This window comes from Xyrauchen texanus, chromosome 11 (genome assembly GCF_025860055.1).
Source record: "Xyrauchen texanus isolate HMW12.3.18 chromosome 11, RBS_HiC_50CHRs, whole genome shotgun sequence".
NCBI classification, from domain to species: Eukaryota; Metazoa; Chordata; class Actinopteri; order Cypriniformes; family Catostomidae; genus Xyrauchen; species Xyrauchen texanus.
Window position 1 is genome coordinate 35,988,512 of NC_068286.1, and position 27,916 is coordinate 36,016,427.

The 27,916-nt window shown below is 38.8% G+C and overlaps 1 protein-coding gene across 1 annotated transcript; it reads left to right on the forward strand.

Annotated features, from left to right (window-relative positions):
- On the forward strand, window positions 1-26,826 carry LOC127652051 (regulator of G-protein signaling 11-like). The gene is made up of 17 exons (XM_052138106.1): window positions 1-139; window positions 791-887; window positions 5,071-5,121; window positions 6,341-6,447; window positions 6,592-6,643; window positions 7,402-7,460; window positions 7,637-7,713; window positions 8,144-8,225; window positions 15,879-15,944; window positions 16,259-16,282; window positions 16,606-16,667; window positions 16,777-16,890; window positions 18,184-18,299; window positions 19,421-19,508; window positions 22,911-23,049; window positions 25,632-25,714; window positions 25,825-26,826. The coding sequence occupies exons 1-17, from the start codon at window positions 77-79 to the stop codon at window positions 25,958-25,960; spliced, it is 1,416 nt and encodes a 471-aa protein (XP_051994066.1). The 5' UTR covers window positions 1-76; the 3' UTR covers window positions 25,961-26,826.
- The last annotated feature ends 1,090 nt before the right edge of the window (window positions 26,827-27,916 follow it).

A 27,916-nucleotide genomic window follows, 5' to 3' on the forward strand; every position in this document is an offset into this window, starting at 1 on the left:
CCAGACTCTCCAAACATCAGCATCAGTATCCAGCTTCCTTCAACTTCACATCCAGATCACAAGAGCAGCCGTGAACATGACCATCAACACGTTCAGTCAGAATGGAGTGCAACGACAGCAAATGCACTGCCTGACCAAGGTAAGACCCTAAAAGTGTATTTCATATACAGTGCATCCTAATGAACTGCTGTAGAAATAATAATAACAGTCATTTTGCAAAAGAGCTTCACAATGCTGCATTTATATATATATAGTACCCTGTAAGTCAGACTGTAGGACTTTTTTTCCCCTATTGGGTTGTGTACTTAAATTACCTTTAATGGTGATCACTTTTTAGTAGCAACCATGCACTATATATTTTACATTTACTAGTTAATATGAGGGTTCTTCCTCCTATTATAGCCTATTAAAATCCCTATACAGTATAAATGTAAAAGGGAAATTGTTTCTTTTAGAGTATTTTGCGTGATGTTTGTAGTCATTTTTTTTTTTTTTTTTTTGTAGTTCGCTTAAATGGTACTATGTTATTTAAATTATTTAATAAAAAAAAAAAAGAAAAAATAAGAAAGAAAAAATATTTATTGTAGTTTCTTTATTAATATGGGGTAATTAAACTGATGGTATAACAGTTCAATTAGAATAAAATCATACTTTAAAATAATTTTAAATGAAGTAGAATGAATGCAGGTATTTTTTTGTATGTATTATTTCCTTTTTCCTCTCTTTTGTTGAGAATAAAGCATAAAATATTAAATGGTACTGTGTGAAGGGCTAAACTATTTGCTTACAGATGGAACGCATGATAATCTCCATGCAGGACCCTGACATGGGCATCAAGCTGCGGAACCAGCGTCTCCTTATTACAGTCATACCACATGCAATGACTGGTGAGCCTCTCTCTTTCCATTACTGCATCAAACTTCAGGCATCACTCACACTCTCTTGATAATCCCAAATGGACGTGACTGCTTATTTTCCAGTCACTGACATGTTATGGCATGATTACAGATACCGCTGAGGCACGACTAGTATCTCGTCATTATTGTGGAAATAGTGTGCATTTCACAGTAAAGTATCCATGCATATCTCAGAAAGTCTTGAGTGTGCGTGAGGACAGTGAATCAATAGAAGCTTGCGCAGTGAAATCAGACTCCTGTGTGCACATTCAGTCTCTGTGCGTCATTTTCTTGTCAAGTCAAGTCAAGTGGTTTTTATTGTCATTCAACCATATACAGTTAGTACAGTACACAGTGAAACAAGACAATGTTCCTCCAGGACCATGGTACTACATAAAACAACATAGGACAAACACAGAACCATACACAGACTAAATAACATAAAGTGCATGTGCAAATGTGTGCAAAATTATGGGACAGTACAATAAATTACTAAAAATGAACAGGACAATTGGCACAGTGAGAGACCAGTACACAGTAGTGCAAAAAGATGACAGTTTCTAAAAATGCCAAATGTAAACATAACATACTATGAGATAGTGTTCTATGCACATAGCAGTTATTGAGGTAGCAGCCAGGTATAAGTGACAATAATTAAAGTGCAACTCAGGACACGTGTGTGTGTGTATCAAACCAGTCTCTGAGTATTGAGGAGTCTGATGGCTTGGGGGAAGAAGATGTTACACAGTCTGGCTGTGAGGGCCTGAATGCTTCGGTACCTTTTGCCAGACAGCAGGAGGGTGAAGAGTTTGTGTGAGGGGTGTGTGGGGTCATCCACAATGCTGGTTGCTTTGCGGATACAGTGTTTTTTGTAAATGTCTTTGATGGAGGGAAGAGAGACCCTGATGATCTTCTCAGATGTCCTCACTATCCTCTGCTGGGCTTTGCGGTCCGAAACGGTGCAAGTCCCAAACCAGGGAGTGATGCAGCAGATCAGGATGCTCTCAATAGTCCCTCTATAGAATGTAGTGAGGATGGGGGGTGGGAGATGTGCTTTCCTCAGCCTTCGAAGAAAGTAGAGACGCTGCTGGGCTTTCTCGTAATAGAGCTGGTGTTGAGGGACCAGGTGAGGTTCTCCGCCAGGTGAACACAGAGGAATTTGGTGCTCTTGACAATCTCCACAGAGGAGCCGTCGATGTTCAGCAGAGAGCGGTCACTCTGTGCTCTCCTAAAGTCAACAACCATCTCTTTAGTTTTGTCCACATTAATAGACAGGTTGTTGGCTCTACACCAGTCCGTTAGACACTGCACCTCCTCTATGTATGCTGACTTGTCATTCTTGCTGATCAGACCCACCATGGCCGTGTCATCGGCGAACTTAATGATTTGGTTCGAGCTGTGCATTGCTGCACAGTCGTGAGTCAGCAGAGTGAACAGCAGTGGACTGAGCACACAGCCCTGGGGGGCCCCAGTGCTCAGTGTGGTAGTGGTGGAGATGCTGTTCCCGATCCGGACTGACTGAGATCTCCCAGTCAGAGGTCTCCCAGTCAGGAAGTCCAGGATCCAGTTGCAGAGGGAGGTGTCCAGGCCCAGCAGGTTCAGCTTTCCAATCAGGTGCTGAGGAATAATTTTGTTGAATGCTGAGCTGAAGTTTATGAACAGCATTCAAATGTATCCAGTCCATTTTATCTAGCTGGGTGAGGGCCAGATGGTGGGTGGTGGCGATGGCGTCGTCTGTTGAACGGTTTGGACAATATGCAAACTGCAGTGGGTCTAGTGAGGGGGGCACCTGGGTCTTAATGTGCCTCTTGACGAGCCTCTCGAAGCACTTCATGATGATGGGTGTGAGTGCGACGGGACCATAGTCGTTGAGGCAGGACACTGAAGACTTCTTTGGCATGGGGACGATGGTGGTGGCCTTAAAGCACGTTGGAACTACGGCGCTGCTCAGAGAGATGTTGAAGATGTCAGTAAAAATATCTGCCAGCTGGTCTGCATATCCTCTGAGCACTCTGCCAGGAATGTTGTCTGGTCCAGCAGCCTTCCGTGGGTTGACTCTACGTAGAGTTTTCCTCACATCAGCCATGGTAAGACAGAGCACCTGGTTGTTGGGAGGAGGGGTGGTCTTCCTCGCCACCACATCGTTCTGTGCTTCAAACCTAGCGTAGAAGTCGTTCAACGCATCTGGAAGGGAGGCATCTTTGTCACAGGCAACTAATGTTGTCCTGTAGTTGGTGATGGCCTGGATGCCCTGCCACATGCGCCGCGTGTCGCCGCTGTCCTTGAAGTGACTCTGGATTCTCTGGGCATGTGCACGCTTTGCCTCTCTGATGGCCCGGGATAGTTTGGCCCTCGGTGTTCTTAGAGCAGCCTTGTCACCTGCTCTGAAGGCGGAGTCTCAGGTCCTCAGCAGCGCACGCACCTCCGCATTCATCCACGACTTCTGGTTGGAGCGTGTGGTGATTGTCTTGAAGAAGGTGACATCATCAATGCACTTGCTGATGTAGCTGGTCAAAGATGCTGTGTATTCCTCCAAGTTGGTAGAGTCACCAAATGTTGCAGCCTCCCTGAACATGTGCCATTCAGTACACTCAAAACAGTTCTGAAGAGCAGAGATGGCTCCTGCTGGCCAGGTTTTCACCTGCTTCTGGAGCGGTTTTGTGCATCTGACGTGGTCCGTATGCTGGAATTAGCATAACAGAGATGTGGTCTGAGTAGCCAAGGTGGGGGCGGGGCTCCACCCGGTACGCACCTGGGATGTTTGTGTAAACTAGATCAAGTGTGTTCGCCCCTCTCGTTGTAAAGTCCACATACTGATGGAATTTAGGGAGCACTGTCTTGAGATTCGCATGATTGAAATCTCCAGCGAAAATAAACAGTCTGTCAGGGTGAGCGTTCTGCAGTTCGCTCATAGCCCCATACAGTTCACAGAGCGCTTCCTTAGCGTTAGCTGGGGGAATATAAACTCTGGTTATAATAACAGTGGTGGATTCCCATGGTAAATAAAAAGGTCTGCATCTAACAGTCACAAGCTCCACCAGCGATGAGCAGTAACTAGAGACTAGCTTAGAGTTATTGCACCATTCCGTGTTGATGTAAACACACAAGCCACACCCGCGAGTCTTACCCCACAGTGCTGCATTTCTGTCGGCACGAAACGAGGCGAGCCCGTCTAGCTCGAGCCACGTCGCTGTGAAAACAAAGACGCAGCAGTCTCTAAGCTCACGCTGCCTAGTCTGCTGGAGTTGGATGTAGTCCAGTTTATATTCCAGTGAGCAAACATTTGAGAGCAGGATAGATGGGAGAGCCGGCTGGCTAGGGTTTGTTTTTAGCCTAGCATGGACCCCTGCCCTCTTGCTGTGCTTTCGCGTCCTCGCACACTGCTTACGACGTCCCCTCCCATCAGGCGACGGCGAGGACTGGAGGCCTGGTCTCCGCAGCAAGCTGAGTTTGCGTAACAACTCCTGCAGATCATCATGCAGCTTGGTTGTTGCATGACTCTTATATTTTAACAGTGTCTGCGATGGTAGACACGAACACCGGTTGCTCTGATGTCCGTGTGCCGTAAAAGTCAGGCTGAGTGACAAAAATAGCCCCATTTTGGATCCGGAGTGGCTGCTGCGTGCTACTGCGCCGCCATCTTCTCTTGTCATTAATGAGCAAAAACTGTGCATGTTTTTGCACCTGCACTGATTCTCAGAGGATGGTCACATGTGAATAAACAAATTACTATTTTAAGTAAATTAGAAAAATATAAGTCAAAGCTTCAATCAAAGTCAGCACTTAATGAAGTGTTAAGGCTATTTATGTAACTGAGTTTTTGCAACCGTGGTTCTTTGAAAACATGCTTAAATTAAATGTGTAGTGAATGTCCTGCTTTCTGAACATGTATAGCCTATAAGCTTGGTTCTGCTTACTGCTAAATGGTTAATTTTGCTATTATATAATTCTGGTATTAGATAATTCTGCTGATAGATAGATAGATAGATAGATAGATAGATAGATAGATAGATAGATAGATAGATAGATAGATAGATAGATAGATAGATAGATAGATAGATAGATAAAAAAAAACACAAAACATACATCAAATGTTAATATTGCATATTTTTTGTGCCTGTGTTTTTGTTTGAATTTGCTTATGTTAACAGAAATTTTGTGTAACTTTAAACAGGCATTGACATTATTGAATGGCTGATTAAGAAGTATTCAATCACTGATGAAGGTAGGACAGTAATTTGAACTTTTCCTCATATAAAACTGATAGTTCAGTGAAGTACTGTATATCATTTTAAGCCTCTTTATATAATTTTAGATCACTTTCTTCCAAATGTATGATCTCAAAAAGAGATGTAAATATCTACAAATATCCTAATGTATTCACAAAAATATATAGTAACACCCAGGCAACAATTCACAACACCCTACACATTGTAGAAAGTGGTAATATTAGCAATTGTTACATTAAAGATGATGCCACATGTAGCACATGTTTTAGGTTATGTGACACATTTTACAAAGTTGTCCTGTGCAATTGTTATAAGGAACAATTTCTTTCTGTCAGTACATTTAGAAAAAATCTGCATAAATGCACAAAGCACATTTGTTTTAGGTTAACTTTTTCCCAGTTAACAGTGTAGCACTGTGGCACCAAATTGTTTTGGCGAGTGCCACTCATTTGCATATGAAAATGTTTAATTCTAGATCTATTCATAATTTTACTGTGTAATATAATAATAATAATAATAATAATAATAATAATAATAAAAAGGTAATACATTTAATAATAGTACATAATAGTAAGCATATACTCAAAGGAAATAGCAAGTGTATAAGTCTAACACCTTTTCAGGTTTACTGAGTGCTGTCTCAGTCTGTGTGTAATATTTTCCATGTTCTCTGCTGTGGTGTATTTCTTTAAGATTTCCAGTTACCTCTTGAAGAGTGTGCCCTGTGAAGATAACATTATTCTCCATGTGTAGACCTTAGGGAGGGTTTCAAAACACACACACACACACACACACAACCCCAAGGGAATTTAATTGCTTATTAGTGTTGCTTTAGCACCACAAAGTCTGATTTTCTGTTATGTTAAGTGAGTTGTGTGAAAGACTGAAAAAATAAATGTATAAATGTCACATAAAAAGAACTTGTGGGTCTGAAAGCCTTAATAAGCAAGCCCTGCTTAATGTTGCTGTGCATGGAATAATCAAGACTCCAGAGAATTTGACACATTTGTGCACTGCAAAGAGGGAAAGCCTAGTGTAGGCGAAAGTTAGACCGAAATGTATTCCCATATTTGTTTTCCAGGTTTCAACATTCAAGCACTATATTTTGTTTAGAATTTCCTCAGAAAGCTTTAGTGGGTTTTGTTTTGTTATATAACAATGTAATACTGATGTGCTTGTAGTGTGTGCATTTGTTTTGTGCTTATTTTTAATTAGAGGCATTGTACATTGGACAAACCCTTGTGAAGTATGGTTACATCTACCCTTTAAAAGAGCCCAGAAATCTTATTCTGAAATCTGATGATTCACTGTATAGATTCCAGGTATGCACACACACACACGTACACACACACACACACACACACACACACACACACACACACACACACACGCACACCGTATAATTTACAGCTAAACTGCCATCATCAAACATAGTATCTCAGTAAATCAATCTCTTTCTTTACCAGACACCATATTACTGGACATCAACACGCTGGCCTGCTTCAGAGCTCGACTATGGTGAGTTATTAGTTCTCATTAAAAGAATAGTTCACCCCAAAATTAAAATTTCATCATAGTTTACACACCCTTATGTTGTTCCAAATGTGTATGATGTTATTTTATTATGTGAAACATGATAGAAAGATTGTATTGAATGTCCAGGTTGCCCTGCAACAAAAGTAGATAGTAACCAGTGGCTGTCAAGTTCCAACAAAGACACAAAAAAAAATCAAGCTACATAAAAGTAGTCCAAATGACCTATATTCCAAGTCTTCTGAAGATACACAACAGATTTTTTTGAGGAACAGACCAAAATCTTGCCCTCCTCTCAAATCTCATTCGCTTGTGCACATTCAAACTTGGTACATCACAACTGAACACATGAGAAGCAATAATGTTAAATAATGCAAAATGTTTTTTTTTTTAATATTATTATTTTAAAATATTTTAGCCTATTTTTAAGATTTTTGAGATAAAAAAATTAATTGTAACATTTTAAAAAAAAACTAAATAATGAAAGAAAAAGAAAACAAAACAAATATTTTTAAAGATTACAAAAATGTTATGAAATTTTGTTATGAAACTGACATTCATACATCTTAAAAATCATCAAGAATATTTTTTTGAGTGACATAAGAAAGAAAGTAATTGGTTTCGAACGACATAAGGTTGATCTTTTTTTTTTATTTTTTTTTTTAGTTAAAATATCCCCTAAATTACAAAACAAATTTGCTGACCAATGCACAAGTTTATTTAATTTATATTTTGTGTTTTAGCAATCTACTTGGCCAAGAAAAACATCCGTAAACAAGGAGAACTGATTGACTATGAAAAGGTAACAAGCCAAATCCACACCATCTACCATCTAATACTAATAAGTAAGACTACTAGTATCTTATCTAGTAAGACTAATGTAGCACAGGAACTATGGAGCAATCTGTTATTCATTTCTCTCTCTCTCTCTCTCTCTCTCTCTCTCTCTCTCTCTCTCTCTCTCTCTCTCTCTCTCAGGAGTGCTATACTGCTTTACATAAACGAATCAACCACACCTGGGACTTTGTTGTGATGCAGGCAAGAGAGCAGCTCAGGTAACACTCCTCACAGCACACTTACACACACACACACACACACACACACACACACACACACACACACACACACACACACGTTTACTTAACCACCTAAATGGGGACATACCATATACTTCTATTGTTTTCATGTAAAGCTAATTATAATTACTGTAGACTAACCCTAACCCACACCTTAAGCAACCCCTGAAATATTTTTTTGTATTCTTTTTCAAAAAAGATTGTTTACTTAATTTATGTATTGTGTCCTCAAAGGAATATTTTATCAGATTTAGCTAACTTCTGACGACAAATTTGTCCCCAAAGTAGTTAAGTACATATAGTTAAGCAGCTACAATTTTTGTTAGTAATAACTGTATTTTTGTTGTTGTTGCATATTTAATGTACGCTTATAAATTGGCCATGCTATGTACTATTTTCCTGTGCTAAGGGCATCAAAACAGCGTCGGAAAGCCGATCGTATAGTGTTGGAGTGTCAAGAACAAGCATACTGGCTAGTGAACAGACCTCCTGTGAGTATGATACATTCACAACACTAACTGTAATGAAGCTGGTAGGCAATGACAGGCAGATGAAGACGATGGTGATGTGAAGAACCCAAGTGCAGTTTATTAATAAATGTGAAATTCAAAAACTTTGAACTTAAACATGAACTAAACTAGACTTGACCTTACTTGACTTTACATAATTTGACTTGACATCCAAACAATGTTACATAAACAATACTTGACAAAGGGCCATGGCAAACATGAGGGTTTAAATTAGGGCTGCACGATTTGGGGAAAATGTCATATTGCGATTATTCAGGTTAATATTGCGATATGCAATTACACAGCGTGGCTGTGACATGGCATGGAGCAGGCCATGGCATGGCTGTGACATGGCATGGAGCAGGCCGAGGCATGGCTGTGACAGACTCAGGATCCGGGGCAGAAGGTGGCGCAAGCTCTGGCTCGTTGACCATGATGTGGGACCTTGGCTCGTTGACCATGACGTGGGACCCCGGCTCATCGACCATGACGTGGGACCCCGGCTCGTCAACCATGACGTGGGACCCCGGCTCGTCGCACATGACGTGGGACCCCGGCTCGTCGAACTTGACGTGGGAGACTGGCTCTTCGACCATGAAGTGGGACGCTGGCTCGGCGACCATGACGAAAAAGTCTGGCTCGGCGGCCATGACAATGGATGGCTGTAACATGGCAGTCACTGTAGGAGTGCATAGTTCCTCCTCAGCCACTCCTACAGCGAAAGATGAACTGCTAAATTGTAGGATTAAATCAATGAACTGAGCCAGATTGAGGGTAATTCGTTAATTCATGCATCAGGGAGGTGAACAGCTCATTCAGCCCAAAATGGAAAAAATCCTTGAGGGCTATATAATTAAAGTCCACCCTGCAGGGCAGAGCACAGAAGTCCTCTACATATTCCTCCAGGGGTTCAGTTCCCCTGACGTAGGTGTAGGAGCTGAGCTGCTGTGTTCATAGTAGGTCAGGTATTCTGTAACTAAGCCGGTAGGCAATAACAGGCATACAAAGATTATTGTGATGTGAAGAACCCAAATGCAGTTTATTCATAAACATGAAATCCAAAATCCGTGATCAGAAACATAAACAAGAGCTAAACTTGACTTCACTTAACCTGACATTAAAGCAACATTACGTAAGCAATGAGAGTTTAAATACAAGGACATGGGTAATCACATGACATAAAAAACCAATGAAGAGACTGAACTAATAACAATAACTATATACTAATACATGAAACAATGACATGACAAGACTGATAATGAGTTAACAAGACAGTAAACCAATGAAAACAAGACACATGAACATGGAGGGAAAACAGGACATTACATGACCAGGAAACCACATTACATGAACAGGAACAGGAACTAAACTTTAAAAATAAAAGTAATGAACACAAAACATGAACAAAACACATAAACGTGACACTAACACTACACACTAACATCTAAGAAGTATCATGGTATTACATAGTAATACAATGGTATTCCTTAAAATAGCATGGGTAACCATGGTAAAACACTTGGACTTGTCCGCAAAAATGTCTGTGAGTAAACTTTTTAATTAATTAATATTTCAAATGTCATGACTGTTTTATAGTGAAGCTATAGTGACTGCTTGAGTGAAGTTTAATATATTCGGACGCAATGTGTTGGATGAAATTTTGTTTTATAATGTTGTGGAGAGATTGTTTATTCTCTTCCGAATGGGTTTCAAATATGGCTGAATTTGAGGGGTGGCACGATGTTAGCCAATCAGAACAGAGGGCATTTACATTGAAGTTTCAAGGAGATGCTGTGGCCAAAACCGAGCATTTCAGTCAGAGGTGGACCTCAGGGAAGATAAGAAAATAAGAAAATAAAATTGCATTTAATGACCACTTTATAGTGCCACGATATCACTATGTTTTTTTGACAAGTACCATAAGAATACCAAAGCATTCTTCAAAATACCTTGGAATATCATGTAAATACCTTGGTATATGTATGTTAATCGTTCAGTACCGTGGCATATATCATACTACCAAGGTATTACCATGTTTTTTGGCATGTACCATAAGAATACAATGGAAATACCTTTTGAGTACCATTTAAATACCATGGTACATGAATATGTTAATCATTACCATGTTATATATCAAAGTAATGTGAATACCATGGTACATGTACAGTATACAGTAATGCAGTAATAGTACCATATTATTACCATGGTTTTTTGTTTTGTTTATTAGTACCATAGAAATACCATATATACCATATATACTTTTGAAGCAAATACCATGCTATATCTTAAACTACCATGGTATTACCTTCTGTAACCATCGCTGTACCATGGCACCATCACAGTACTTTTTTGTAAGTAAATTTCACAGGAAAATAGAGGAGGACTCAAATGCAGGATAGTGGGTCTTTATTGAATAAACCAAAGTGACAACCACAAAGAAAACAGAAAAACAAAACCTCCACAAGGGGAGAAAAACACAGTCCAGGACAACTAAACAAAGATGGGCTGGGCTGGAACACTTCAGACAGAACAGACTGGATGAGGAAACAAGACAAACTGGCAATGGACAGCGCACACTAGGAGACTAAAATAGGGAGAGAAATCAAACAGGTTAACCAAGAGAGCAGGTGAAACTAATGAACAAGGTAACACTTTATTTTGATGGTCCCAATAGATATTTAACTTTTTATAAGTGACTGTAACCTACTATAAGTGACTTATCAACTGGTTCGCTATAGCTAGTAAACAGTGTTTCAACAAATATTCAGTAGACTATCAATTGCCTGTATAGGCTACAGAATCCCACTTCTGTGGTAGAAAAAAAGAGACATTAGAAACGTTCATCAAACTCCACTCAGTCTTGGTGTGTGGAACATACAGTTCATGCGCACTCATGGACCTTGTAGCTGCTGACCAACCAGAGAGAAGATCAGCACTAATCACCAGAGAACTAGCCCGCTACAACATGCATATAGCAGCCCTGAGTGAGACTCGTCTAGCTGGCTACACGTTCTTCTGGAGTGGTCGTGGTGTAGATGAACGGTGGGAGGCCGGTTTTGGGTTTGGTCAAGTCCAGCCTTTTGAGCAAGCTCTCCAGTCTACCAAATGGAATCAATGACCGCCTGGTGACACTGAAACTCCAGCTACCTTGAAAGAAGCAAGTCACACTCAACAGTGCCTATGCACCAACCATGACCAACCCAGATGATGTCAAAGGCAGGATCTATGAGGATCTGGAAGCTGCAATTGCTGCTGTACCAAAATCTGGTACAGAAGTCAGCACTGATCAGGTTGCATGGGAGGGTGTCATTGGAAGACACGGCATCAGCATGTGCCGCAAATGACCTTCTGATCACAAACACGTTCTTCCGTCTTTCCAACCGCAACAAGGCAACATGGATGCACCCCGGATCCAAGCACTGGCATCAAATCGATCACGTTATCATTTGCAGGTAGGACAGGCAGGATGTCCGTGTAACAATAGACCCTCCTCCATCAACGACGAGGCAATTGACCACCTACCACAGGTGGAGATAAATTAGGTCATGGCAGACCCTGGTGCCGACTCCATCCCGACGGACATATACAAGGTGGGCGGACACACCATGGTGGAGAGGCTGAAGGAGCTATTCTTCAAAATGTGGAGCCAAAAATGCATTCCCCAAGAATTCAAGGATGTATCAATCTTCCACATTTACAAACGCAAGGGGAATCAACAAGCCTGTGACAACCACAGAGAGATCTCCCTGCTATCAATAGCAGGCAAGGTTCTCGCCAGGGTACTCTTGAACAGACTGACACTGCATCTTGACCAGGGTCTTCTACCAGAGGTCGAGTGTGGCTTCAGGAAAGAGTGAGGCACCATTGATATGATCTTTGCTGCAAGGCAACTGCAAGAAATGTGCCAGGAGCGGAACGTCCCTCTTTACACCACCTTTGTGGACCTGACGATAGCCTTTGACACTGTAAGCTTGGATGGATTTTTCTCCATGCTGACAGATGCGTTCAAGGACAGCAATGTCAGCATTGACATCAAGTACCTCATGGACAGGAAGCCTTTCAATCTAAGAGACTGCAAGCAAAAACCAAAGCCAGAGCAGCTTTTGGTCAACTGAGATGAAATGTCTGGGACAGAAGAGGCATCAAACTTTCAACCAAGCTGAAAGTATAAGCTTTCATGGTCCACATGTGCTGCCCAAGAATGCTTCAAAAGATCAAGTGGCAAGACAAAGTGTCAGACACCAGGACAAAGTGTCAGACACCACGGTCCTCGCACAGGCGGGCATGACCGGCATCCACACAATGCTCTGCAGGTCTCAGCTGAGATGGGCCGGCCACGTTATTTGCATGTAAGATGAACGCCTGCCCAAGAAACTTTTCTTCAGCAAGCTGCAACATGGCAACAGATCTCAAGGGTGACAGATCTTGGCGCAGACATGTCTCCACTGGCATAGCCTCTTTTGAGTGGAAAGACCGATGATGCAATCAAAAAGTGTGCTGCCAGGAAATCCCAAGCCAGAACCTACTCCGCACCCGGAAGGCTTCCTTGCCCGCACTGCAACAGACTTTTGGTCTGACCAGTCATCTGCACGCCCATCGATGATGGATTAATTCTGTGGTCCTCGTTGATTGAGATGGACGAACAACAGACAAAACACTAAACATGAATGTCAGAGCTTAGCCACAAAGACGATAAAAACATAGCTAAACGAAGTGGCTGAACTCTGACAGTAAAATGCTTCAAATTATTATAATTGGCTGTATAATGTATAATATGTGTGCCATACATTTACATAATTATCAATAACCCCTCAATGCCACTAATATATAACTACATAAGAGCCTTTTAGAAATGTGATGCAGAAATTCAAAGTGTGTCAAATGCATTAGCCAATCATGCGGCAGTGCAATGCCAAAGCCCTCATGTTTGTATCCAGCCTGTGCTTATGAAATATTCAGATAGTTCGTTAAAAGCAGGAAAAGGGGGAAGAGTTAGAGGTGAGGGGGAGAAAGGGAGGGCAGATACTTCCGAATAATGTAAAAGAAAAGAATACATTGGTGCCTGCAAAATGCACACACATGAATGCACACACAGAGGAAAATGCAAAGGATATATGCATTGCTTAACATGATTTTGCATGTGTTTTAGACAAGTGAGGTAACAGGATAAAGAGTAAACCGGAAGGATAGAGTTAAGGTGTGTGTGTGTGTGTGTGTGTGTGTGTGTGTGTGTGTGTGTGTGTGTGTGTGTATCTAATGGCTCCATGTTTTGGCTGAGCACTTAAGAGGATATACTATTGCTAAGTGAATATGTGTGTTTTAGTGGCCACTAGTGTACACTAGTGTACAAGGCATGTGCATGTTTGTGTATTAGTTAGCACTCTTGCACAAGGGCGTTTTAACGAGGAACCTAAATTATTATTTAATCTGGGAGGGATTTAGAGAACATTTCATTCCAACACAGTGTGTGTGTGTGTGTGTGTGTGTGTGTGTGTGTGTGTGTGTGTGTGTGTGTGTGTGTGTGTGTGTGTGTGTGTGTGTGTGTGTGTGTGAGCGTGTATTTATCACTTTGTGGGGACCAAATGTCCCCATAAGGATAGTAAAACCCGAAATTTTTGACCTTGTGGGGACATTTTGTCGGTCCCCATGAGGAAAACAGCTTATAAATCATACTAAATTATGTTTTTTGAAAATGTAAAAATGCAGAAAGTTTTCTGTGAGGGTTAGGTTTAGGGGTAGGGTTAGGTTTAGGGGATAGAATATAAAGTTTGTACAGTATAAAAACCATTATGTCTATGGAAAGTCCCCATAAAACATGGAAACACAACGTGTGTGTGTGTGTGTGTGTGTGTGTGTGTGTATAACGTTCTTCATCTCTGGATACACAGTAAATCAACCATAATGGCCATTTACCATTATCTTAAATCCTGGAAAAAACAAAGTTCAGAAATATTTTTATAATGCTAATACCTAAAACAAAATGATACACGAATCAACCACAGCCAACAGTGACACATGTGTCACTTTTTTCTTTTTTCTATGTTTGCATATGACTACAATAAAATTAAATAAAAGCAAATATCCACTGGAGACTGTGTGCCTCAGTGATCCTAATACGTCCTTAACTGTGGGAAAATCACTGAAGTGCAGTAAACAGCAAAATGATAAAATACAGCATTCAAACAATCAAAATGAACAAAAATTGTAATCGCAATAAACAATTATTTTGTAACACTTTATTTTAATGATCCAAAATATTGTAGGCTACTAGTTAAGATTGAATAAGACAGTGATTTATAAGAACCGAATGTATAGTAAGGCAAATTCTAATCCAGGGCGTGCTGAGTGTCTCCAGTCAGGCTTCCTAAGCAATCAATTGGCACGATTGCTAGGGTGGGTAGAGTCAGCTTGGGTTAACCTCCTCATGGTCGCTATAATGTGGTTCTCGCTCTCGTGGGGCACATGGTGGGTTGTGCATGGATGCTGCGGAGAATAGTGTGAGCCTCCACACGTGCTAGGTCTCTGCAGTAGTGCTCTCAACAAGCCACGTCATAAAATGCACGGATTGACTGTCTCAAACTTTGAGGCAACTGAGATTCGTCCTCCGCCACCCGGATTGAGGCGAATCACTACGCCACCACAAGGGCCTAGGAATTGGGAATTGGGCATGATAAATTGGGGAGAAAAAGGGGAGGAAAAAAATTATTCTGTCATCATTTACTCACCATCATGCCATCCCAGATGTGTATGATTTTATTTGTGTTCAGCAGAAGAAAGATTTTTTGAAGAATATCTCGTTATCGCATTTTGAAGACCAAAAGAACTGAGACTTTCTTCTTAAAATCTTTGTTTGTGTTCTGCAGAAGAATAAAAGTCATAAACATTTGGGATGGTATGAGGGTGAGTAAATGATGAGAGATTTACATTTTTGGGTGAACTATCCCTTTAATGCTTAATTTCAGAGGTCTTTTATAAAGTTTAATCAACAATATTTAGCCAGTAATTATGACTAATTAGTATAGGTTTTACTTAGCTGTTACTAATAAACTCCCCAAATCTTGTATTAAAGACAACTTGACCCCATGTCCTAAATTGAAAGTTTATTCAGGTTAAGTTTGTTTTGCACTTATTAGGTGGAATTTTAAGTTTATTGAACTGTAGTGAGATGAAGAAATTATGGCAAATTATTATAGGTTTTAATAAATGTTTACTTTTGAATTTTGTTTTCTGCAAATAGTGTTTTCACCTTTTAAATGTCAAACAAATTTATAACTTGTGTAAGTATATGTTTCACTTTGGGACAAGAAGACAAACTGTCCTTTTTAAGATTTATCAAGATTATTATATAATTTCAAGATTTTAGGAATTCATTAGTAACAATTTAGTAAAAAAACATTCAAATTAGCCTTAATTACAGGCTAAGGCTTAGTATTGCTTAGTAAACTTGATATATGATGAATCTCTGAAATAGAGCATAAATTACATTACTTTCTACACACAAATAAGCATTTAATACTTTGCAAATTATGGCTAATGTTAATGAATACAACCTCATTGTAAAGTGTTACGATTAAAAATACATTGTATAATAATTACAATAATGTAAACTGTAATTCTATTGCACAAATTTTTCAGCCTGGAACGCTGGATATTCTAGATCACGGGCCAGAGAGACGGACCATGAACACAAGAGTACAACTGGTCAGTGAGCTGACCCCCACAACACACAACTAACCACATCTACAACAACACATTATCCAACACAGAGCTAAAGGAAGTTTAAAAAATATATGAACAAACATTCACAACTGAATCGCACATGTTAAAGAATCATCTACAGCTTTCTTTCTCTTTCTTTCTTTTTTATCATGCATCCTTATTCAAGTAAGTAATTGCTGAAATACGGCATCATTTCCTGCTTTCATTTCATTGCAAAATAATGAAATTCATACTGTGTGCAAATGTTAGCAATCCTACAGTAACCAATCTTTTATCAATGCTAAATTTCAGTAAAGAATGCAGAATTCTACAAAAAAGAGGTAAGGGCTCTGAATACCAAGTACACATCTTTTATTACTGTTTTTATTATTATATTTATAAAAAATATTAATATATTTAAATAAAATATAAACAGTTTATAAATGTATTTATATGCATTATACATAATTATACTTTTATTCAAATTTTCTTAATTATTTCTATATATTAATTATTGTAATACAAATGTCTCTGGTTATGACAATACATGCTGGATTGAGTAATGCATAGTGTACACAGCCAAATACGTACGATGCATGTAACAGAATTTACCTGTAGTTTCCATAATGCATTATGTGTTTTTGTTTATGTTAAACGGTTTTAGATTGAACACAACAGGAGAAGCCTGGGGAGAAACCGTGTCAAGTCCTCAATTTGCCTCGAGAGGTAATGAATGTGTGTGCATGCACGTATTGCTCCGCAACAGCTAATGGACAGTGTCCTTAAAAGATTCCTTTTTAATGGATATGCCCTGACAATAGTTATGCGTTTGTAGTTTCATAAAGTACTGTGAGCAGTACCAGCCACACGACCCTATTATGCAAGGATGCCTTCCTAGCAACCCTTGGATCACAGATGATGTCTTGTTTTGGAACATGAATTCTGACATGTGAGTCAACAAAACACGAACACACATTAAGTTATTATTGGTAATGGTTCATTTGTAGTCACCATTATGGTGTTTGGTGTTCACTTTGAACTGGACCTTGTCTTATTTATTTTAAATGAAGTTTCTCCCAGTTGGTTCAATTGTGTTTAAGAACACTGTAGCGCAGAGGAGGGTGGGGCTGGGCCGGAATGACGCACACCCGGACCCCAATCAGCCTTTTGAGGCAAGCGAGAAATATAGGTGACTGCAGATGGCAACTCGAGAGAGAGAGAGAGAGAGAACTATGGGCAGCTGCCCTGTATGTGTTTATATGCCGCTCTCTCCATGCTTACTGGAATTAGAGACAGGTGCAAGTGCCCTTACCGCTTTCTCTCTCTCTCCAGAGGGATGCTTTACCATGCCCCCGCTGCCACATATCCCCACTGCCTGACTCAGGCTGGGGAGACATCCAGACTGTCTAGCCATCTCCACACCCAGTCTATGCACCACCTTGAACTTTTTCGAACCATAAAGTTGGAGAAGACCGGCCGCCCGTTTGCCTTCAACCAGCGTCGCCGGTCGCCTTTTTCCCTCGCTCGCCTCATCAGGCTGATTGGGGTCCGGGTGTGCGTCAATCCGGCCCGGTCTGCGCTACAAACACATTATTTTACTGTGATATATGATTGATTTTATGTCAGACCATGATGTGTAGACTACACTATATGATCAGTTTGAAAGTAAAGAAATACTATCAATTTAAAAGAACATCGAGTGTGGAACGTTTGCAGTGCTAGTCTATGATATGAATGATTTTATCTCTCATTAAGTTTTAGAAAAATAAACAAATAAATCAACCAGGCATGCACAAAAATCAACACTCAGCATACAAATCTCAACATGGTGACAATTAACAAACAATAAAAAAAATACAGATGATCATTGTGATTCTACAATACAGCACTGCTATATTACAGTAATTTCATTGCCCTGTTCACTGTGTAGTCACAGTGTACAGTGGTCTTTTAATTGTAATAAATTGTAGAATTAGTACTGTAAAATATACTGTGAAAGTAGTGCAAATAGTAGCCAGGAATTTTCTGTAAACGCAACACTAAATGTTTTCACAGTGTACCTATTAAATGTTATTGCATAACCCATCCTGCACTGTTTGTGCTACAGACATGATAGTTAAATGGCCTTTAAACATTTAAACTTCACAGTAAACTATGCAGAAAATATAAGTGGAAAATAACAGTGACCTGTTCAAACTCGCAGGTCAGTTAAGAATATGTTTAACCATGTTTTCCTAAACAGGGTTGGTGTGCCGACTAAACTTCGCGTGGAGTGTTGGAGCTTTAGTTTTATGGAGCTGCTAAACGATCCGTTGGGTAGAAAAGAGCTCCTGATTTATCTGGAGAAAGAATTCAGTGGTACACACACACACACACACACGTTTCGTTTTATATCATCGAGGGGACTTTCCATAGACTTCTATGTATTTTATACAGATATAATGATAATATCCATCCCCTAAACCTATCCCTCACAGAAAACATTTTGCATTTTTACATTTTCAAAAAAACATTTAGTATGTTTACTAAATCATTGGCAGGCTGGTCCTCACAATGTAGGTGATCTTAGTTTTTACTATCCTTGTGGAGACATTTAGTCCCCACAATGGAGGTTAAACCTGTACACATGTTGTGTTTCCATGTTTTATGGGGATTTTCCATAGACATAATGGTTTTTATACTGTACAAACTTTATATTTTATCCCCTAATCCTACCCCTAAACCTCACAGAAATCTTTCTGCATTTTGACATTTTCAAAAAACATAATTTAGTATGATTTATAAGCCGTTTTCTCATGGGGACCGACAAAATGTCTCCTCAAGGTCAAAAATGTTGTGTTTTACTATACTTATGGGGACATTTGGTCCCCACAAAGTGATAAATGTGCACACACACACACACACACACACACACACACACACACACACAGTTATTCAAGAAAAGGCCAGCTAAAAATACAGTATGAGATCATGTATTTCATAAACAGTAAATTGTGCAGTCACATTATAATTATAATAAAGAACCTTCACAAAACAATGCTGCGGTATGTGATAGTATCAGATGGTAATACTGTTGTACTTTGATATATAACATTCCATGGTACTGAATGATTACCATATTCATATACTATGGTATTTACTTAAAAAATAGCATGGTGTTTGTTTTAAAAAAACATGGTATTACAATGGTAATGTCCAAAAAGCAACCCCCCAAAAAAAAGATATAGTAATACCATGCTACTTTTTTGTAAGTAAATCCATCTTTTGATTAAACATTTTTTGTGATTTCCCCTCTGTACTGATTTTGGAGTTTAATGGGAGCTTGTCCCATTTTTATCCTGCTGCACACTCTGCATGTATCAATAATGTACCATCTTTTCATGTTTCTCTCTCCCTTGTTCCCTCTTTCTCATTCCTCCTCTCTTACGTTCATGTTTTTGACTCTTATTTTTATTGTGCTTGCTTTCTCTCGTTATCAGCGGAGAACTTGTGTTTCTGGCAGGCCTGTGAGGATGTACGTCATGGCGAGACCTCAAAAATCCCTGAAAAAGTGGAAGAGGTTTACAAGTACGTAAAAATGTTATCCATGTTACATGTATACATATTTAATGCATTGACATATTTTACCTACTCTAATATAACATGTTCACATCTACGTGCTTTTATTAATGGAAGTAGATACATAATGTCCACAAAATTAACTCTTAGGCTGAACATAATTCAAACATGGACAGTGTTTCCACATCTCTCTTCGGCAGTTCGGACTGCCCTTTCATCCCTCTCAGCTCTCAATGCAAACACAAACAGCTGATAGAGATAATATCCCACAGGTGTAAATCCTTACCATTCTTCAACTCTTAGCCTCGCTCTCCACAGGCATCTCTAAGCCATGCCACATCGCCACATACCCCATTGCCCAAATCAGGCCAGGGAGTCATCCGGCCTGTCAAACTTCAAGAGGGAACCTAATTGAATAAAGCAAACCCAACTAAATTAGACATGTTCAAGCTATACTATGTAATTTTTGGCCCTCTAGCGATTGAACACTTTACGTCAGTTGTAATTCGGCACTGCTCTTGTGGCGGATGAATATCAGGGTTTAAGCGAGGACTCTGAAATTACCTGTAGAGCGGAGTCATGACGAGCCATTTTCATGTTGTTATGTTATTAGCTTAAACATTTATAACACTTACTTTGAGAAAGATAAACAACGCTGTTAATTATATTTTAATATGATTATTAAAAAGTGTTTTATCCACTATACCAGGGGTGTCAAGCTCAGTTCCTGGAGGGCCGCAGCCCTGCAGAGTTTAGTTCCAGTCCTGCTCCAAAATGCCTACTTGTAATCTTCAAACACTCCTGAAGACCTTGATTAGCTGCTTCAAGTGTGTTTAATTAGGGTTGGAGCCAAACTCTGCTGTACTGTGGACACCCCTGGACTGCACAATACACATGTAAATTTAACAGGTGAAACTTGTGAAATGGCAGATGTGAGTTCAATTGAAGACACTATATTTTTATATTACAATCTACAGCCTCAAAGGAGAATGCGAGAGAATCATAATACTACAATACTAGGCCTATGCACTGCAAACAATAACACAAGGATTTTATAATGATGAAATACTTAATTGAATATGAAAATAATTCACAGAAATATGCAATACCAAAATTACAATAACAAAAAAATCTGTTTAAAGGGGAAAAATGGCAAGGGTATGTACAGTGATTTCTTGCTTCAAAAACACTTTATGGGCTTACACTTGCTTTCAATGTTTAGATTATTAGGTCTTTGTCAGGCAATAAATCAAATTTCAACTTGTGCATTTCTGTGGCTGAGGTAAAAAAAGAATTCTAAGAAAACTGGAGCACATACATACTTGGAGAAACACACTTTGGGAATCTCAAAATTTCAGCAATGTTATAAAATACTCCTTATCAGAATACACTCACTTGTTACAGCAGGTAAACTTCACCAAACAGTTAAAAATCAATGAGGAGATTGATTTCATGCCCCTGCCGTTCCACTCTTTTCCTGTTTTTTTGATACTCACAGGAATTGCACCACAGTTGGACTTTCTTTCTGAACTTTTGGACATGCAAGGATGAATGTATGCCTGCGGCTTCATGCCAAATCTATCCCGACAGCTCGAAATAAGAATCTCTATTGTAGACTTACAATAGTGAATCAGGATAAGGCAAAAAGATGGTTTGGACGACAGGTTATTGGTGTACTCAATAGTACACCAATAGTTAAATAGTTCCATTTTTAACAATAAAATCTTACATAGTACATTTTTAAATTAACCCAAATTAATCAAATCTCTGGGACTATTTGGCTAATATTGTGAATGTTTGTATAGTAAATGCAAGCTAATGAGACATACCATGCAAGCATAGCATAATATTTGTAATAAGAGCTTTCTTAATTTTTTTTTTACCTGTCCTCAATCTCCACTCTTCACCATGATTGTAACCCCCAAAGCTCAAGCATAAGAGAAACCCTTCTAAATCTCAACACAACAAAACATTAAACACTACAAGTCTCTCCAATTTACATTCATGGTTTGTTGAGGAAGGACCCAAACGCAGAAGGCATGTAGAAGAGCTTTTATTAAAAAGACCAAAAACTCACAAGTTAGAAACCAACAAACTAAAACAAGACTAGATATCTGGAACAAAACAAGGCACTCACAGGCAGTACATACACAATAATTCAAAACAATCTGGCAGAGACATGATGGCAGAAGGCACAATATATAGGCAGCAAGACACATGAGGAGCAGGTGAAACTAATTAACATTAACAAGGACTAAACAAGGGAGCCTGATGAGGGAACAAGTAGGCGGAGTCAGGAAGCATATGGCAAGACAAACACAATGACAAGACAATAGAGCACATGGCAATGAAACCATCATTAGTCATGTGCTCAAACAAAAGACAAGACCAGACACCAGCGCATGGCTAAAGAACTGAAACCAAACATGAAGCCATGTACTAACAAAGACAAGACATAGAGCATGAGTGTCCGGATCCCGAGACCGAAGAGTCAGGATCCAGATGTAACGGGAGCCAGCTGGTAGATAGCTGTGCAGTGTGTAAACCTCACTCTCCTGACCTCAAGAGGTGCACTAGAGGCTGTAGCTTTTAGCCTTCTCGTTAGCGCACCCGCCTCCCACGCCAGAGACGTCAGTTTGAGTCCCGTTTGGAGAGGGGGCGAGAAGGACCGGCAACAGTGGTGCCGTGACCCGGATGGGAGTGAGGTTTAGGGGGGTGAGTGTAACGGGAGCCAGCTGGTAGATAGCTGTGCGTTGTGTAAACATCACTCTCCTGACCTCAAGAGGTGCACTATCGACTGACGCTAGAGGCTGTAGCCTTTAGCCTCCTCGTTAGCACACCTGCCTCCCACACCGGAGATGTCGGTTCGAGTCCCGTTCGGAGCGGCGTGAAGGACCGGCAACACAGACATCATGCTCTAGACAAGAAACACAGTCCAGACAGAAGAGCACATGGCAAGGAAAACAACCAAACCCGTGTGCTCACTCAGAGACATAATACATAAATGTCAGGATCCTGTCAACGCAATTTTACTTAATTTAAAAGATTTCTCTCACTATTGAGAGCTGTGCATAGCATGCTGGGAATTAGAATTCCCTTGCCAAGTTTCAGTTAACCACACACACACACACACACACACAAATACAATTCTAATTGTCCCAACACAAAAACATTTAAGTTAAGCTTGAAAGCAGTGAAACAACTCATTAATTTAAGTTCAATTTAGTTGAATAATTGTTTTGAGGAAAATGAACAAGGGAGGAATCAGAGAACTTACCATTGTGAAAGTTTTTAGGGTGCATGCTTTTTTAAATTAAACGTCCACTAGTTTGTTTTTAATTAATGTGGTTTTATCTTGCTCTAGTGTTTTAAGGCCCTCTAAGCTTTAAAACTGATTTTCATTCTAATCAGGCAGTTTCTGGCCCCGGGTGCAATTTGCTGGGTGAATATTGACAGCAAGACAATGGAAAAAACTCTGGAAGGACTCAAGCATCCTCATCGTTTCGTCCTGGATGATGCTCAAATGCACATTTACTTCCTCATGAAAAAGGTATGAAGTTCAAGCATGTGTGAATTTAGAGGAATAGTTCACCCAAAATATATATTTGGTCATCATTTACTCACCATCATGACGTTCCAAATGTTTTGACTTATTGTTTTCCTTGATGTTTAGCAGAAAGCTCACACTGATTACATTCAACAAAATAAAAGCTTATATGCAGAATATCAGAAGAGATGAGTAACAAATGGAAGTTAATATTATCAGTATATAACAATAAAAAATTTGGGTCTGTTCCACAAAGCAACCATATAGCTCCTGAAGACTTAAAATATAGTGTACAAATAATATGGACTACTTTCATTACATTTATATGATGCTTTTTGTTGTTTTTGGCACTAGATGACCCCTGGTCACAATATGCTTTAGTTGTATGGAAAAAAGCAGTGTCAACATTCCTCCAAATCTCCATTTGTGTTCCACAGACAAAAAAATAAATAAAAAGCAATGTAATGCAGGTTTGCGCAACATCAGTGTGATGCCAGAATCTTAAGTTATAGAAACTTCATTTTTTAAAACTATTGGTGAACTATTCTGTTAAAGGAATGTTCCAGGTTCAATAATACTTCAAGCTCATTCAATAGCATTTGTGGGATAATGTTGATTACCAAAAAAGTATTTAACCATCCCTTGTATAAATCAATAAATAAATATGAATAAAGTAAGGTAAGGTACAAGAGGGCTAAAGGCCCCCTTGGTAAAAGGCACATGGTCACGTTCAGGAACAGATGAACCCAGGCACAGACCAGAGTGCAAACCAAAAGACTTTTATTATTAATGAAAAAACCACAAAGCTGGGTACAAAACAATGGATGCCCAGACTAGAGCCAACGTGGCTGGGGAATTACATGCGATGGAGCAAAATCAAACAAAAAACATAATGCAAAAGAAAACTAGACCAGAAGCGCAGGACTCAATTCTAGAAATGTGTGTAACCAACTGAAAAGGATGAGACAGGAGAAATGACAACAAAACATAGACAAGCACACACAAGGGGAATATAAACGGTAGGAAATGAGGAGGGTAACGATGAGGGCAGGTGGAACAGATAACAAGATAATTAGGTAAAGGAGTGGGTGGGGTATCACTAAAGACTGAACTGGCACAAGTGCACATAGCAATGAGAAAACACGACAAATCCATGTGCACTCACACAACTCTATAGTGTCAGGCTCCAGCCACAACTAAGCAAGACTAACCGAAGTGTCAGGATCCTGACACTAGATACACAAGATAGTACTAGATCCCGACACTGAAGCAAAGACTTAACTAGATTGTTGGGAACCTGACAATACCCCCTCTCTCCTGGGCGTCCCAAGACAGACAAACAGGAAGAAAAAATAAAAACAAAACTAAACACAAGGGCAGCAGAGAGACAATGGATTATCAAGGACTGGACTGATAGGACAGACCAGGGCGGAGGGGAGATGCAAAAGGGGGTGGGGTCCGGCAGCCTTGGTGTAGGGTCCAGGTAGGGGGCGGGGTCCGGCGGCCAGGAAAGAGGTTTATGGAAGGGAGTGGGGTTCGACATACTAGGAGGAGGGGTTGGGTTGGAGCTTTTTTAAGAAAAATGTTCAAAGTGGGCTCACATTGACTGACCCAATCACAATGGAGATTAATTTCTTTATAGAACACTTAATGCTAAATGAAATGCTAAATATGTTTGAAATTAACAGGAAATAGTTAACCCTTTTCTGAAGTGGTTATTTTATCTAAGCATTATCTAAATTTGTTTCTCAAAAAAGCATCTTGCCGTCTTCGTTGACACATTTTGCACTATATCTATTGGCCCTATATTTACACGATAAACATGTGGGGTAAAAGGCCCCCTCTCCACCTTTTTTAAAAAACTGAATTTTAATGAAAACAACCTTCATAAAAAAATGTTTCACAAATTATGTTAATTCATTAATAATCAATAAAAAGAAAGCTAATAATTTCAATCTTGATACATTTTGTGACCTGAAACAAAAGCTAATTTTCCTCATTGTACCCTACACAATGGAAGTGAACAGGAAATTGACAAATGTTAAAGCTGACTGAAAAGTAACCACAGGACTTATTATATATATTATTATTATTATATACTGTATATTATGTGTTAAAATGATTTTAGTGTGATAAAATATATTCTTAACCTTATCTGTGTAAAATTGCAGCCAATATTACAATGTTGTTGCCATGACGATGTAACACTATAAATCCTTTAATAGATTTTATCACAATATAATCATGTTAACATATACAGTATAATAATGAGTGAAGTCTTGTGGGTATACTTTTGAACCAGTGTGTATTTTATTGTTTATAGACTGGCCCCATTTACTTCCACTGTAAGTGCCTTACTGTAACCGCGCATTTTACTTTATTTTTATTTTTTTTACAATTGAGGGACGAGTTGAAATTATTTTCTGTGGTAATCAACATTGTGATAAATGCTGTCGATTTGTACTGAACATCTACAATTCCTTTAATAAAATAAATAATTGGATGCAGGAAGTTCCTAATGATCTCAGGTAATAATTTCAGCCCTTATGTGCAATAACAGATCTATTTTTTGTTTATATGTGCAGGATTCATACCCACGCTATCTCAAATCAGAACTCTATAAGAACTTATTAGCCCGAGCCATAGTACCACAGGAAACCAAGAAAAGGTACAAGTGCAGAGACAAAAGACAGTCATACAATATATAAACCCTTTTAAGTCAATTATGCATTGGTCAATCTGCAAGTGAAGAGACATCATGTGTGTGTGTGTGTCCAGTGTGTTCCCGTTCATGCGTCGTCAGCGACACTCCAGTCCCTCCCCTGCACTCATCACCCAGAACACAGAGGATGATGGGAAGGCCAAGAACTCAAACTCTATCAAAAGCAATTCTGGAACAGCATCCCGACTTTAAACATGCACAACATTATTTATTTCACAAATAAATCAGCTGTCATATATTTGTAGTTTTTTAAATATATCATGCTACCTTATCTAACCTAACAGCTGCAAGCAATGACATCTGTATTGTTTCCTGTTGCACTTAATTGTTATTTATTAAATAAAATGCTTGATATATTCCTCAATTCCTATTTCTCTGTCACATAGAATTACAGCTTTTCATGCATATTATAGATACAAGCTATAGCAATAATACCATCAGGCAATTCACAATAATCATAATCAAACAAATCAAATTCAAATGTTACAAGTATGTGATTTCTTTAGTGTTTCAAGTGTAAAGTCTCCCTTTCACATTATCTAGTCCTTTTAATGTTTGTTATATTTCTTCTTTGTTTATTTGACAAATTTTTTTTCCTGTATGCAATTAATGCATATTTTGTACTGTTTATTTTATGAGCACACTTAAGTGAATACTTGATGGGGAATAAAGGGACATATTGTATTTCAAGACAGTATACTGAAGGTCTAGACTCTAGGCTTAAAGTAAATTGCTAGCAAGTTAACATAAATGGCTGTATCTGGACGCCTGAGGAAAGAAATGTAACAGTTTTTTTCAAAATGTTGCGCCCTGCAGTCCTCCTGTCACTACTAGAAGAAATGGGTTTCTCAAGGCCTTAAACTGTGACTTCATAATACTCCAAAATGTGTGCTGTCTTAGGTGAAATCATTATATACTTTACCAGGGAGTCTTACCAATATTAAACTATATTTAAATACAATTTAAAAGATGGTTTTACAACAGACAGTAATCAAAATTCCTTTGACTTTTCTTTTCAGACATTTGCCTGTTTATGAATGAAATAAAGCACAATGGTAACGAAGAGCTCTCTATGGTGTTACAATTTCTCTGTTGAATTATATCCTTATTTAGTAACTAACACCACATCAGTCTAACCACATGAAGAATAAAGAGAACTCAGGCTTTTTTTGAAATTTAGAAAACCTAGTATGTTATGCTAATACTGTATTGTAAGCAAAGTCCACTGTAGATAATCATGTGGTTAGTTAGAGTACACTATATGTACAGTGTATTATTAATCATTCACAAACCTGGTAATATAAATAAGCCTTTAAATAATAATTGAATTGTTTATTTTTCAATTTATTAGCATGTAGATTACAGGTTTTAAGAAAAATGGAGGCAGGAATCAAGAGAACAAATGCAAAGAACTATAACAAATGTTTAACTCTGACAAGTACCTTCATCAACATAAATAGATTATCTTTGATTGCATTGCTTACGTCATTCCCACCTCCAAATACATGTGCATATACTGTATGTCAAAGTCATTTGACACATTTAAGAAAAAGGACTTTCATGAAACACTATATGTGTTGTGAACAAAATAATAAATAATGATACATATCACAGGAAAAGAAACCATAGAACTTATTGGGATTCACTAATAGGTGGAGATACAGTATTATTGTGTTAACATATTCTGAATAAAATGTGAATAGGGCACCTCACACCCTGTGACACATAAGTGAGGACGATTGCATCAAGATTATGTGAGAGAGAATCTTTGCTTTTTGACGCACATGCCTTTTGTGTGTCAAGTCCAGTCAAGTCAAATTTATTTGTATTGCGCTTTGCACAACAAGGTTTGTTTCAAAGCGGCTGTACATTACATTATGCTATAACAGAAAATGAATTAATATAATGCCAATATTAGTTATTTAGTTTATAACTATTAGTGGTTACAATTAGTAAACTAAGGATGTGTTTTGGGTCAATGATTAAACAAAATGTTTTTTTATGAACTATACATTTTAGTGTTAATGTCCTAGAAGTCATCCCAAATTAACTGAGGAAATACACGTAGATGCATTGTCCTTGATTTTGGATGATGAAGGCTTTTGTTAGAGGCTAATTCATTTTCTATGTAGTTTAAGAGAGTGTTGT

Excerpts from the sequence above, each read along its gene's own strand:
- LOC127652051 (XM_052138106.1), top strand. The coding sequence starts at position 77 with ATGACCATCAACACGTTCAGTCAGAATGGAGTGCAACGACAGCAAATG. Across the intron at positions 6,448-6,591 it reads ATTCACTGTATAGATTCCAG|ACACCATATTACTGGACATC; the intron begins GTATGCACACAC and ends TTTCTTTACCAG. Across the intron at positions 19,509-22,910 it reads AAAGTGGAAGAGGTTTACAA|GCAGTTTCTGGCCCCGGGTG; the intron begins GTACGTAAAAAT and ends CATTCTAATCAG.